Source organism: Arachis hypogaea, chromosome 4 (assembly GCF_003086295.3).
Source record: "Arachis hypogaea cultivar Tifrunner chromosome 4, arahy.Tifrunner.gnm2.J5K5, whole genome shotgun sequence".
In the NCBI taxonomy this organism is placed as follows: Eukaryota; Viridiplantae; Streptophyta; class Magnoliopsida; order Fabales; family Fabaceae; genus Arachis; species Arachis hypogaea.
The window spans coordinates 62013273-62027270 of NC_092039.1; the positions used below are offsets into that span (position 1 = coordinate 62013273).

Here is a 13998-nt window from a genome sequence, read left to right on the forward strand (position 1 = left end):
TTAATTATTTGAAAATATTTTTTGTTGATATTAAAATTCAAATACATTACAAAATATTCGAATATAATTTCAATATATTTTACCCTTTTTATAAATACATCATACAATAATATAATAAGATAGATTAGATACACAGTCCACGCGATGCACGGGTCCACACTAATTTTAAGATAAAAGTATTGGAAAATTATCCCATATTCCCTTGTACCAGCATGGAATATCATGTTCTTTTGTACTATTTGGTTTTCATTATGGATTTGTCTTGTAGTGAAGAATTTAAAGACAAATTTATCCTTCGAAGCAAAACTGAAATGACCTATTTGTCAATGGTTGAGTTTCTAAATTACTGGCTTGGCTAGCAATGGGGCGTGAGCCACTATTTGTTCCATTAAGAATTAAATTTTTATTTCATTCTTAAAATACACACCATTAGCAACATATCTTAGCATATTTGGTTTATATTTATTAACAAATCATTCAGTTTTTTAGTAAAAAATTATAAACATATTCAGCAGCAACCTTAATAAAAATTATATTATATAAAATAAGCAAATAATATATATCAAAATAAAATTTAATTTTCAAATAATAACATTACAATTAAAAATATTGAACTTTTCTTGCTAATTTTTCTTCAAAATCAACTTTTTTACTTTTAATTTATCTTTTAAAAAATTTAAAAATACAACTTTGATAACATTCTCATTTAAATCTTTTAAAATACTTGTTTGACATCTAATTTTCTAAAACATAAAATTCGAACGAAAAATTTGACCGGATTAATTATTTGACTAGTTCAAATAATAACCCAATTCAAACTAATGACCAAATTTTGGTTCAAATTTAATAACTTTAATTAGGAGTATGTTTGAATTTTATTATAATTTTAGAACAAAAATAATATTTTATTTTTTTATCAAAGAGGAACACACGACTTCTAGATGATTATAAAAAGATTATGCCATTCAAACAAAATTATACGTGATAAATTATGGATTTTTATACGTGTGTGTGGTAGAGGTAAAGAAAGAGCCTTACATTTTTTACAACTTAATACAATCATCATTGACCATAGGAATATTGTTTATATAAAGAGAAGTTTTAATTTTAAAACTAACAAAACATATTTTTTCGATATAAATAAAGTCAAGTGAAACAAATTATAAATCAACATTTCTACTTTAAAAAATCCAATATTTGTAACTATACATTATTTTTGCTTTAATTTTTATTTTTTTTATCTCATAGTCTTCAATCTGTTGCAGGATGAAAAATCAATAAAATCATTTAATATATAAATTTAAGTATTTAATTGTTACCAAATCTTATAACTGAGCAATTATGAATATTGAAAATAATAAATTAAATAAAAAAATAATCATTTTTCAAATTAAATATGCATGGAGTAAAAAGAAACAACAAAAATATAAAGAGAAATATAGGGATGAGTTTTATATTTATTCTTATGTAAAATTTCGATTATGGATTATGAAGTTTTGTTTTTTGTTTTTTATTTTTTTATTATTGAAGATAGGGAGACTTGAACCCGCAATTTTTTATGTGAGTATAAAAAGATTGTCATTTGAGTTATAACTTATTGGTTTAGTTGTGAATTGAGGGTTTTGATTATGGATTATGAAGTTATGTATAAAGTAACATGTTTATGACATATTTAAATACTATAGTCAAAAAAAGAAATCATCACCTGCAATGCAAGTATAAAAACCTTAACCAATGACAACAAAAATTATCGACAATTTTTTTGTTCAATTCATCAAGAATTAAGAAACTATGCATTTTCAGTTCAAAAGAGTAGTTATGAGACTATCAACAATTATATTACAATTTTATATTTATATATAGATACATATTTGTGTAAACATGTAAATTAAATGGTTGAAAGAAACAAATAAAAAGAAAAGATGAAATATAACCGACAAATAATAATATTTATATTTGTTTATACCTGCACCGCAAGTATGTATCAAATTAAAAAGAAAAAAAAGAAACTAACATTATAATATGAGAAGAAAAAAGAGTTATGAAAAAAAAGTGAGAAGCAAGAAATTATAAAAGAAGAAAGTAAACAAGTAAAAATATAATTTTATATTAAAAAGATAAATAATAAAATGAGTAAAATAAAATAGTTTTTATAATTTAATTTACACCTATTAAAAATAATAACATAAAAATATACAATAAAGTAATAAACTAAATAAAAACAAATGTTAGAGAGAGACTGAAATAAAAAATAAATCTAACTAGATGACCTAATTTATACCAGTTAAGCTAACTTATAGGCTACTTTTAGTAAACTCCAACACAAATCTAGCTAACTTCCAACTAATTTGGGTAAACAAGGAACTCCAATTTTCACAAACGGCCAAAATGATAGACTGGTTGCATGACTAAGGTGGGCTTCTTTTATATACTGTCTACAGAAGTTATTTTTTTTGAATCTAGACTGTTTACATTTTTCAAAATTATATCTTAAAGGCTTTAAAATTGAGGAACAAAATGTTCCGTGTTCCGTATTTTTTAAATTATATCTTAAAGGCTTAAAATTGAGGAACAAAATGTTCCGTGTTCGTACAACGGAACACGTGAACAGCTTCCAAAAGTATTACCTTTTATCTTTATCATGTATTCATTTTGAACACCGAAAAATTACAATTATAACAAGATAAGCCGCAAAAAATGTTTCTGACAAAATGACGTCGATAGATATATTTTATTTGACAAAATGAATTGAATGTTTATTCAATAGTCAATTTATACAGTAAGCTGTTAACTTCTTTATAAAGTTACTAGTTTAACCCCCTATCCCCATCATTTTTGTCTCCATCTCCAACACCAACACGGCCAACAATCTCATCATCAACAACCACCACTACTAAAACTAGCCATAACATCATCATCATTACCACTAGCAACCCTAACAAGTAATCAACTATAGTAGAAGAAAAAGGAGATAATGTGGAGAAACCTAATAAAATTGTGATTCCAATTTGAGAAAGGGAGAGAGAGATAGAGAAGACGAAATGGATGCTGTAAATGAGAGAAAATGATGAAAATAGAGATGATAAAAGTTAAATTAGTATTTTATAAATAAGTTAATTATTGATTGTATAAATTATCCGTTGACTAAATTTGGTTCAGTTTGTTAAAAGGAATATTCTTTGGACTGTTATTTTGTCAAAAAATAGTTTTTCGGGTTCATTTTGTGAAAATTGTAAATAGAGAGAGAGAGAGAGAGAGAGAGAGAGAGAGAGAGAGAGAGAGAGAGAGAGAGAATGAATATTTGTTTAACCACCACACTCAATTTTGATTTAACAGGAACCCCATTTGAAACACAATAAATATTGGAATCAATGTAAAAATCATGAAATACAAGGATGAAATGAAAGCATTAAACTGTTTATGACTGACTGAATTTACAAAAAGCAAAGTCGATGGAGAGATGAATTGCTCACCAGCAAGACAAATCCCAAATGGGTGATGGTCTTGTCTTTTCTGTTTAGATTGTAAACTTGATTCTCAACTAGGGTTAACTGTTAAAAACCTACGAGGAATGGTTTGTGAATTAAGGGTTAGGAGAAAACAACAGGGTTTTGGATCATTTCTAGCGTAAAGTTTACATTAGAAGTCTTCTCTTCCCCTCCAAAATCTAACTTAAAAACAACTCCTAAGGGACCGAAAGGTATATGAAAAGACATGCAGCCTTGATTAGGAACCATCTTTTAGTACTATTTACCAGATTCTTTTTTCAAAAACATGTTGGGATTGAATAGTGTCTTCCATCAAAGCAATATTCATTCCCAAGATCAGTTAGAATATCACATAACATACTATGTTAGGAAGCATTCCATTTTGATGTCTGTGACATCAAGTTGCAAAATTTCAGCTCTACAACCCAAGATAGATCCGATGCTGCAAAACAACAAATTCCCAATAAAGCAAATGCAAAGATTGATATCAACATATAATATGATAATTAGAGTGATTAGTCATTTGGGTATTAGCGAGTATTAGGGTTTAGGATTTTCAGTTGTCTTTCAAATACAAACATGAATGCAGGGGACTTATTTTACCATTTCCCATCACTGTATCGAGACAGGGGAGACAAGGTTGTGTTAGGATGCAGAGACAAGGACAGACACTAAGATTTTGTTTCCTAGTACACAATTTGTGTATTTTCAGTAGCTCCAATAAGTGGACACTGTAGACACACCTTGCAACTTAGGCTGCATTTGTTTACAAGTACAAAACACTAAGATAGGAATATGGAGATACAAAATCAAATTTGGCAAAAGAGAGATGGAAAGACACAAAAACATCAGTAAGGAACAACTTATTTTGTACTTTGTATCCTTTACAAGAAAGACATAAAAACATTAGTAAAGAACACAACTTATTTTTTATTTTTTTTTTTTCATAATTACATTTTTTATTGTTATATTTTTCTTCCTAAATTCTTTTTGCAGAAAAAAAGACAGTAAATTGAATTTTCATAATTTATTCTTTCTTATATTTTTAGTTTATCACCAAATAAAATACAAAAACACCGATTTTTGTGTCTCTGTATCCTGTCTTGTTCTCGAACACAGCCTTAGGGACATAAAACCTTTACCCTGTGGTGCCTTCCAGATGGCTGGCACCACTGGCAGTGGTTCAGCCATGGTAATCATGTCCACGTAAAATAATTTACCACTACTAAATTTGTATGTCTCTGTCCCACACTTTTGCCACCATACACTACACAAGGTGAAGAAGGTTTTTGTCATACCTGGGATGGGTGCGTCCAAGATCGCCATGAACAAATTCCTTGATGTAGGTCCCAGCCTGCACAATCATGTTCCATCTCTTATTCTTGTGAGGTTGATTATGTTAAACCCATAACTTATTCTAATATAAAATTAACTAAGTGATTGAGAAATTTGTACTGTAAGAGAGAACATAAATAAAACAATACCTGAGTACATAGATGCAAAAGAAAATATTGGGAACTTCCAGCTACTGTCTCGATTTTCATCCTAAAGATTTCAAGAACAAAATGTCAGATTCTAGCAAGGATCCTAGAAGGTGAACATGTCAAACAATTGTAAATTTAAGAACTATAAGCAGGCGATACCAATGAATAATCTTTTCACGCTCTAGAGGACTGCGACGATGAAGCACCCTTATTGGGGTCCTCTGCACAACTTTCTGAACAAACAATATTTTGCAGTTTCAAAGTTATGGATTAATCTTTCTTAGGAAAATTAAAAAAATACAGAATTCCAGGTAAGATTGACTTATGTGATTAAGGAAAACAGTATCAAATTGACTAGTGATGGCAACTGGGGTTCTTTTTATTAAAACTGCATTTTATTTTAGCTTATATAGCATTAAATCCTTCCTTGAATAAGCAATGGCATATCAATATGAGCATTTCACAGGTATTGTCATTGCAACCAATACATGTTGCATAATAGCACATCTTTGAACACCATTTATGTAGATCTTTTCTTACATACCAAATCTTTTAGTGAAGATACTTGTTGAAAATCTTCATCCTTCAGAGGACGAGAAGTCCACACTAAAGCAGCATATTGCTTCTACAAAATTTTAAGAACATACGATTGAGTAAACTATGGAAGGCCGAGATAAAAAATGAGGATGGAGCACAGTTGTAAATTATGAACTATGAAATGAAACTATCCAACTAAGAAGGAAAATGTAAGACCTGCTTCTCTGCTTCACCTTCTCGCATAAGGTTCCAGCCATCACTGCCAACAAGTTTCAGATTTTTCACCCTCACCTACATGATCATACAATACTTTAAATTTACTCATGACAAAATAAATGAATACCACATATAAGTTGCCAAAATCAACTACATTACCAATTTATTTTCCACTTCATTAATCATTTTCTCTATGTTGTTTGCACACTGTTCAGTTGGGACAAGCCGTGTGTTTTGCACCTCAAGAATAAATGGCCTACCAGGACCCAACATTCGGACCTAGAAGAATAATTCTATATCAGATCGGTTCAGTGACAAATAAACATTAGAAAAAGATAATGGAAATCTTCACTACATCAATATCCTCTCTTCCAGCAGCATGAAACTTATAGTTATCACCACGGCATGCTTGAAGGACCTTTGTACCAATTATTTCCTATAACGATAAAACACACGTTATAGCCAGCTTCCAAAATCAAAATAAACAAATGGATACTGTGATAACTTGCCGATGTAGACAATACCTCAACTGATGCTTCCCCCATTCTTTCATCATCAATGATCCAGCGTGTTTGACTCACATTCCGTGAATACTACCACAAAATTAACAGAATTATTAAAGGTGGCATCAGCTAAGCTTAAATAAGTCAATCATCACTTTGCAAATTATAGATATATACACTCATATCTAGACAAAATAAAGGAAAATGGAGGATATATTGTCCTATCAGACATTCACAATTTTCAATTTATTTTAGCTTATAGATTTCAAAGTACTGTAAGCAAACCTGCAATTCACATCAAGTACCAAAGGGAAACATGCACATCTGATAATGTTAAACTATATAGCAATTAGCAACTTTTAGTTGAAATCTTAAAGAAATGTGAGGCTTATCATATTTCAGAAGTTAGAACAAAATCAGATAGACACATCCTTGCTAACACCAAAAGGGATATTCTTTCATGCATTTTCCCCCACTTTTTGGATAAGAGTATCATTATGACAGCGGAAAGAATGATACAAGGCAGCGAAAGAAAATAAGACATCCCAAGAAAATTAAAAAAAAAAATAGTGAAGCATAGTTTTCCAAATTCATTACCTTCAGGTATCTCCCACCAAAATAGAATGGTGTCCTGGAGCAATTGTAACTAAAATGGCAAGGTTCACTTGCCTAAATAGCAAGAAAGGAAACCAAATTAGCCAACAGAATCATATACAAACTAAGCAGAAAAAATATGCAGAAACTGACTGCGTTAGACCTTTGTGGGCCTATCATACAAATCATCAAGGATTTATGATACAGATGAATTAGATATAAAACATTCCAAAAAAATGAAAACATTATCAAAAAAAGGAATTTAAATTCTTTAGTCATCTATTCATAAAGAAAAAAAGAAAGAAGAATTACACTTTTCAGAAATAACTTGGAGCTGTCAAAGGATTCAATTTCTACTGTACTGCTAAGAGGCCTCTGTCCAATCAAATCGGATTCACCTATCAAACCAAAATTCAAATCAAATGGTCAATGGAAGAAGCTGTGAAAGTGAAATCATCGGAAGTGCCTATGCCTATCAAACCTACAGACATTCTTGATATATCTTATATATATAGACTTGGTGTAGAAAATGAATTAGAAGGAAACAACAAAGACATGCCTGTTTTTCTTCTCTTGCAACTCCCATCATTTTCAGAACATTTGGCAACACCTTCCAATGCTTTGGTGTGAGTGTATGTTAAACGAATCCGGAAAGGGCACAAACTTGATTTACAACCCTACAAGGCAAGACATGATTTCCATAAAGAATATGTGAAATACACATCAACTGTGAGATAAAGCATCATCTATTGTGTTACAGATGATTAGAAGGGGAAACTATAAAGATATTGGTGTAAAAGATGCATAATCAAAGCCTGCAACTAATGTCTATGAAACAGATATGGCCAGAAAATGTTCTCACCAATAGATTTTCAAGAGGATTTATTAGAGAAAACTTCAAAGCATCCTTTATAGAGATACATCCAGTGTGTAGCTTTTCTTGAAACCAAGGTTCAGATCCATATTTCTTTTGCATATATGACCTACAAGAATTTAACAAGAGAGACATTCTAATCAGTGCTAGAAAAAGTGGAATCAAGAAGTTTACTCTAACCAAAAAAAGAGTGGCACCAAAAAGGATTACTAATACAGTGATCATGAACATCGGAAAACACAAATGTAAGGTAGTAATATCAGAGTGAATAGACTGTTGTTCCTCAATGTAACTATTGGAAGCAGAGTAGGGTAAACAGTTAAAAGAATCTTGTGAGTTGTGACCTAACTACAAAGGCACGCAGCTGATTTTACAATAGAGAAATGCCCAAATAAATGTTCAAAATAAACATGAGATTGTTCAATGTTACAATCATGAATACAAAATCCTGCAAATAAATACCGAATTTGAAGAATGTCCTTATAAATTACAAAAAATAAATAAATAAATCTTACCAAATAGAGGTTTCATTTGCCAAACAATTGTTCAAAACTTCAAAATAAACATGAGATAGTGCAATTTCAATATAGCAACCCTGAATGCGAACTAATGTAAATAACTGCCAAAAACAAAGAACGCCATATCAACACAAAAAGAAAAAAAAATTCTCACCAAACAGAGGTTTCGTTTTGAAGGATAAGAGGAGGAATGGAAACTTCAAGTGAGAAGGTATCGAACTGGTATCTCTCTTGCTTAACCATGTCAGCAATGAGGAGTGCCACGTCATAAGCAGTATCCTTCTGCAACACTCTTTTCTCTCTGTCATCGTAAAACCTGAACTGCAGAATCCCTAAGCAAATGTTGCAGAGTTTAGCTTCGTTGGAAGTGGTTGAGTCTAGAGGGTTTTCGGAACCGTTATCAACTGAGGCACAGATTGGGCCTTTGATACCAAAGAGACGAAGGACGCAGCGGACACATACCTGTATATGTGTGTGTATGAGAAGCGTTTGAAATGAGTAAATAGAGCATAACTAAGAAGGAGAAGAAGAATAACTCACGCCGAGGGAGAACAAGTGGTTGAGGGCGTTGGAAGGTAGAGCGTGGAGCACTTGTTCCAAATCGAAGGACGACAACGACGAGGGAATGAAGGCATTCGAAACTTTTTCTTCCTCCTGCTCCATCGTTAAGTCCAAATCTTTCTCTCTAGCATAGAAGAAAACGGTTTATTATTTCTTTTTTTTTTTTGGGACTTCGGTTTATTATTTCTGAGCTACTAACCATTTTCAACAATTTTATTAAGACATGTAGAAAGAAACATTTCAAAAGCCGGTCACGGCTTTCTTAGCCAAGTTCATTTCTCCTTAAAAGTTGAGTAAGTTTAGAGTGGATGTTCAAACCTTTAGGCAGAAAGAAGGTGAATCCCTCTATGAAGCTTGGGAGAGATACAAGCAACTCACCAAAAAGCGTCATTCTGACATGCTTTCAAAATGGACCATCCTAGATATGTTCTATGATGGTCTGTCTGAATTGTCTAAGATGTCATTAGACCATTCTGCAGGTGAATCTATTCACTTAAAGAAAACGCCTGCAAAAGCTCAGGAACTCATTGAAATGGTTGTAAATAACCAGTTCATGTGAAAGGAATCATGTGAGTAATGGGACGCCTCAAAGGAAAGGAGTTCTTGAAATTGATGCTCTGAATACCATATTGGCCCAGAACGAAATGTTGACTCAACAAATCAATATGATTTCTCAGAGTCTGAATAGTTTGCAAAATGCATCCAACAGTACTAAAGAAGCATCTTCTGAAGAAGAAGCTTATGATCTTGAGAACCCTGCAATGGCAGAGGTGAATTACATGGGTGAAGCCTATGGAAACACCTATAATCCCTTACGAAGAAATCATCCAAATTTCTCATGAAAGGATCAACAAAAGCCTTAGCAAGGCTTTAATAATGGTGGAAAAAACAGGTTTAGCAATAGCAAGTCTTTTCCATCATCCTCTCAGCAACAGACAGAGAATACTGAGCAGAGCCCCTCTATCTTAGCAAATATAGTCTCTGATCTATCTAAGGCCACACTAAGTTTCATGAATGAAACAAGGTCCTCCATTAGAAATTTGGAGGCACAAGTGGGCCAGCTGAGTAAAAGAATCACTGAAACTCCTCCTAGTACTCTCCCAAGCAATATAGAAGAGAATCCAAAAAGAGAGTGCAAGGCCATAACCTTACTTGGTGTGGCCGAACCTAGAGAGGAGGAGGAGGACGTGAATCCCAGTGCGGAAGACCTCATGGGACGTCCTCTAGACAAAAAGGAGTTCTCAATTGAGGAACCTAAGGAATCTAAGGCTCATCTAGAGACCATAGAGATTCCATTGAACCTACTTCTGCCATTCATGAGCTCGGATGAGTATTCCTCCTCTGAAGAGGATTAAGATATTACTAAAGAGCAAGTTGCTAAGTACCTTGGAACAATCATGAAGCTAAATGCCAAGTTATTTGGTAATGAGACTTGGGAGGATGAACCCCCCTTGCTCACCAATGAACTGAATAACTTGATTAGGCAGACATTACCTCAAAAGAAAGAGGATCCCAGAAGGTTCTTAATACCTTGTACCATAGGCACCATGACCTTTGAGAAGGCTTTGTATGACATGGGGTCAGGCATAAACCTCATGTCACTCTCTGTAATGAAGAAACTGAGAATCTTTGAGGTTCAAGCTGTAAGAATCTCACTAGAGATGGCAGACAAATCCATGAAAAAGGCTTATGGACTAGTAAAGGACGTGCTAGTAAAGGTTGAAGGCCTTTACATCCCTACTGATTTCATAATCCTAGACACTGGGAAGGATGAGGATGAATCCATCATCCTTGGCAGACCTTTCCTAGCCATAGCAAAAGCTGTGATTGATGTTGGTAGAGGAGAGTTGGTCCTTCAATTGAATGAGGACTACCATGTATTCAAAACTCAAGGTTCTCCTTCTGTACACATGGAGAGGAAGCATGAAAAGCTTCTCTCAATACAGAGTCAAACAAAGCCCCCACATTCAAACTCTAAGTTTGGTGTTGGGAGGCCACAACTAAACTCTTAGTTTGGTATTGAGAGGCCACAACCAAACTCTAAGATTGGTGTTGAGAGGCCCCAACCATGCTCTGATTATCTATGAGGCTCCATGAAAGCCCATTGTCAAGTTATTGACATTAAAGAAGCACTTGTTGGGAGGCAACCTAATTTTTATTTATCTATGTTATTTCATGTTTTCTTTAGGTTGATGATCATGTGGAGTCACAAAAACAACTGCAAAAAAAATCAAAGCAAATTCAAAAATAGCATTAAACGCAGCACACCCTGGAGGAGGAACTTACTGGCGTTTAAACGCCAGTAAGAGTAGCAGAATGGGCGTTAAACGCCCAGTCTGGCACCATTCTGGGCGTTTAACGCCAAAAAGGGCACAAAGCTGGCGTTTAACGCCAGAAACAAGCAACAGCTTAGCGTTAAACGCCAGGAAAGGTATAAAAGCTGGCGTTTAACGCCAGAAACAAGCAGCAGTCTGGCGTTAAACACCAGGATTGCACAATAAGGGCGTTTTGCACGCCTAAATAGAGCAGGGATGAGAAATCCTTGACCCCTCAAGATCTGTGGACCCTACAGGATCCCCACCTCTCTCTCCCCCTCACATATCTCTATAACACTCCACCCAAAACACCACTCACCAATCAAATCCTATCCTCTTCCCTATATTATCTTCACCAATCACCTCCATATCTCTTCCCCAAAAACCCCACCTACCTCACTTTCAAATTCAAACACTTTTCCCTCTCAAACCCACCCAATTCCATTCGGCCACTCTCCCTCTCTTTCCCTATAAATACCCCTCTTCACTTCTTCATTTTCACACATCACAAACACTCTCCTAGCCCCTTAGCTGAACCACATACCACCCTCCATCTCCTCCATTCTCTTCTTCTTCCCCTTCTTTCTTTCTTCTTTTGATCAAGGATGAGCAAACCTTTTAAGTTTGGTGTGGAAAAAAGCGTTGCTTTCTTTTTCCATAACCATTTATGGCACCTAAGGCCAGAGAAACCTCTAGAAAGAGGAAAGAAAAGGCAATTGCTTCCAACTTCGACTCATGGGAGATGGAGAGATTCATCTCAAAAGCCCATCACTAGAAAAATGATGGAGCAAACAAGAGAGCCCACTCATGGACCTCAACAAGAGCATGAGGAATTCCCTCATCAAGAAAATCCTGAGATACCATTTTTCTCCACACAACTATTGGGAGCAACTAAGGATAGGAGCACCAAAAGCACTAAGGATGGAGCACCAAAAGCACTCCATTATCCTCCATGAAATTAGAAAGGACCAAAAAGCTATGAGGGAGGAGCAACAAAGGCAAGGAAGAGACATAGAGGAGCTCAGGCATTCCATTGGATCTTCAAGAGGAAGAACTAGCCGCCATCACTAAGGTGGACCCGTTCTTTAATTTCCTTGTTCTTATTTTTCTGTTTTTTGAATTTTTTGCTTTATGTGTTATCCATGTTTTTATCTTGAAATTAGTTTAATTATTTTGATGTGGTGGCAATACTTTTTATTTTTTGAATGAATGCTTAAACAATGCATTTTTTTATAGTGAAGTTTATGAATGTTAAAATTGTTGGCTCTTAAAAGAATGATGAACAAAGAGAAATTTTATTGATAATCTGAAAAATCATGAAATTGATTCTTGAAGCAAGAAAAAGTAGTGAAAAAAAGTAGCAAAAAAAAAGAGAGAGAAAAAAATGGCCAAAAAAAAGAAAGAAAGAAAAAGAAAAAGCAAGCAGAAAAATCCAATAGCCCTTTAAACCAAAAGGCAAGGGTAAAAAGGACCCAAGGCTTTGAGCATTAATGGATAGGAGGGCCCAAGGAAATAAAATCCAGGCCTAAGTGGCTAAATCAAGCTGTCCCTAATCATGTGCTTGTGTCATGAAGGTCCAAGTGAAAAGCTTGAGACTGAGTGGTTAAAGTCGTGATCCAAAGTAAAAAGAGTGTGCTTAAGAACTCTGGACACCTCTAACTGGGGACTTTAGCAAAGCTGAGTCACAATCTGAAAAGGTTCACCCAGTTATGTGTCTGTGGCATTTATGTATCCGGTGGTAATACTGGAAAACAAATTGCTTAGGGCCACGACCAAGACTGATAAAGTAGCTGTGTTCAAGAATCAACATAATAAACTAGGAGAATCAATAACACTATCTAAAATTCTGAGTTCCTATAGATGCCAATCATTATGAATTTCAAAGGATAAAGTGAGATGCCAAAACCGTTCAAAAGCAAAAAGCTACTAGCCCCGCTCATCTAATTGGGACTAAGTTTCATTGATATTGTGAGGTTCATTGTATATTCTCTTCTTTTTATTCTATTTTGTTTTCAGTTGCTTGGAGACAAGCAACAATTTAAGTTTGATGATGTGATGTGCGGATAATTTATACGCTTTTTGTATTATTTTTAGATAGTTTTTAGTGGGATCTTGCTACTTTTTAGTATATTTTTATTAGTTTTTAAGCAAAATTCACATTTTTGGACTTTACTATGAGTTTGTGTGTTTTTCTGTGATTTCAAGTATTTTCTGGCTGAAATTGAGAGACATGAGCAAAAATTTGATTCAGAGGCTGAAAAATGACTGCTGATGCTATTGGATTCTGACCTCCCTGCACTCGAAATGAAATTTTTGGACCTAAAGAAACCCAAATGGCGCACTCTCAATTCCGTTAGAAAGTAGACATCCAGGGCTTTCCAGCAATATATAATAGTCCATACTTTACTCGAGTTTTGATGATGCAAACTGGCGTTCAAATGCCAACTCCCTGCCCTATTCTGGCGTTAAATGCCAGAAACAGGTTACAAGCTAGAGTTAAATGCCCAAAACAAGCTGCAAACTGGTGTTTAACTCCAAGAAAAGTCTCTACACACACCAAGTGGGCCAGGAAGTGGATTTCTGCATCATTTACTTGTTTCTGTAACCCTAGTAACTAGTTTAGTATAAATAGAACTTTTTACTATTGTATTAGACATCTTGGATGCTGGGATCATTTTTAGTCCCTAGACATTGCGGGCTGGCCTCACGGCCATGCCTGGACCATCATCACTTATGTATTTTCAACGGTGGAGTTTCTACACACCATAGATTAAGGTGTGGAGCTATGCTGTTCCTCGAGTATTAATGCAATTACTACTGTTTTCTATTCAATTCATGCTTATTCTTGTTCTACGATATCCATTTGCACACAAGAACATGATGAATGTGATGATTTTATGACGCTCAT

General features: G+C 34.2%; 1 protein-coding gene and 1 non-coding gene across 3 annotated transcripts; both read right to left on the minus strand.

The window, feature by feature from the left end:
- Positions 1–3300: 3300 nt before the first annotated feature.
- Positions 3301–9030, minus strand: LOC112796782 (uncharacterized). Of its 2 annotated transcripts, XM_025839399.2 has the most exons (15): positions 8755–9030; positions 8369–8676; positions 7685–7805; positions 7382–7499; positions 7135–7220; positions 6826–6897; positions 6250–6318; positions 6081–6161; positions 5885–6004; positions 5726–5800; positions 5517–5597; positions 5132–5205; positions 4973–5033; positions 4787–4842; positions 3301–3930 (listed from the first exon to the last, which is right to left on the minus strand). In XM_025839399.2, the coding sequence occupies exons 1-15, from the start codon at positions 8875–8877 to the stop codon at positions 3849–3851; spliced, it is 1527 nt and encodes a 508-aa protein (XP_025695184.1). In that variant the 5' UTR covers positions 8878–9030; the 3' UTR covers positions 3301–3848. The 2 variants fall into 2 exon arrangements, with proteins under 2 accessions (XP_025695184.1, XP_025695185.1); XM_025839400.2 differs by lacking the exon at positions 5885–6004 and having other exon boundaries at positions 8755–8963.
- A 40-nt stretch (positions 9031–9070) lies between these two features.
- On the minus strand, positions 9071–9174 carry LOC112798838 (small nucleolar RNA R71). The gene has a single exon (XR_003200435.1). It is a non-coding gene; the product is annotated as a small nucleolar RNA R71 (small nucleolar RNA).
- Between the last annotated feature and the right edge of the window lie 4824 nt (positions 9175–13998).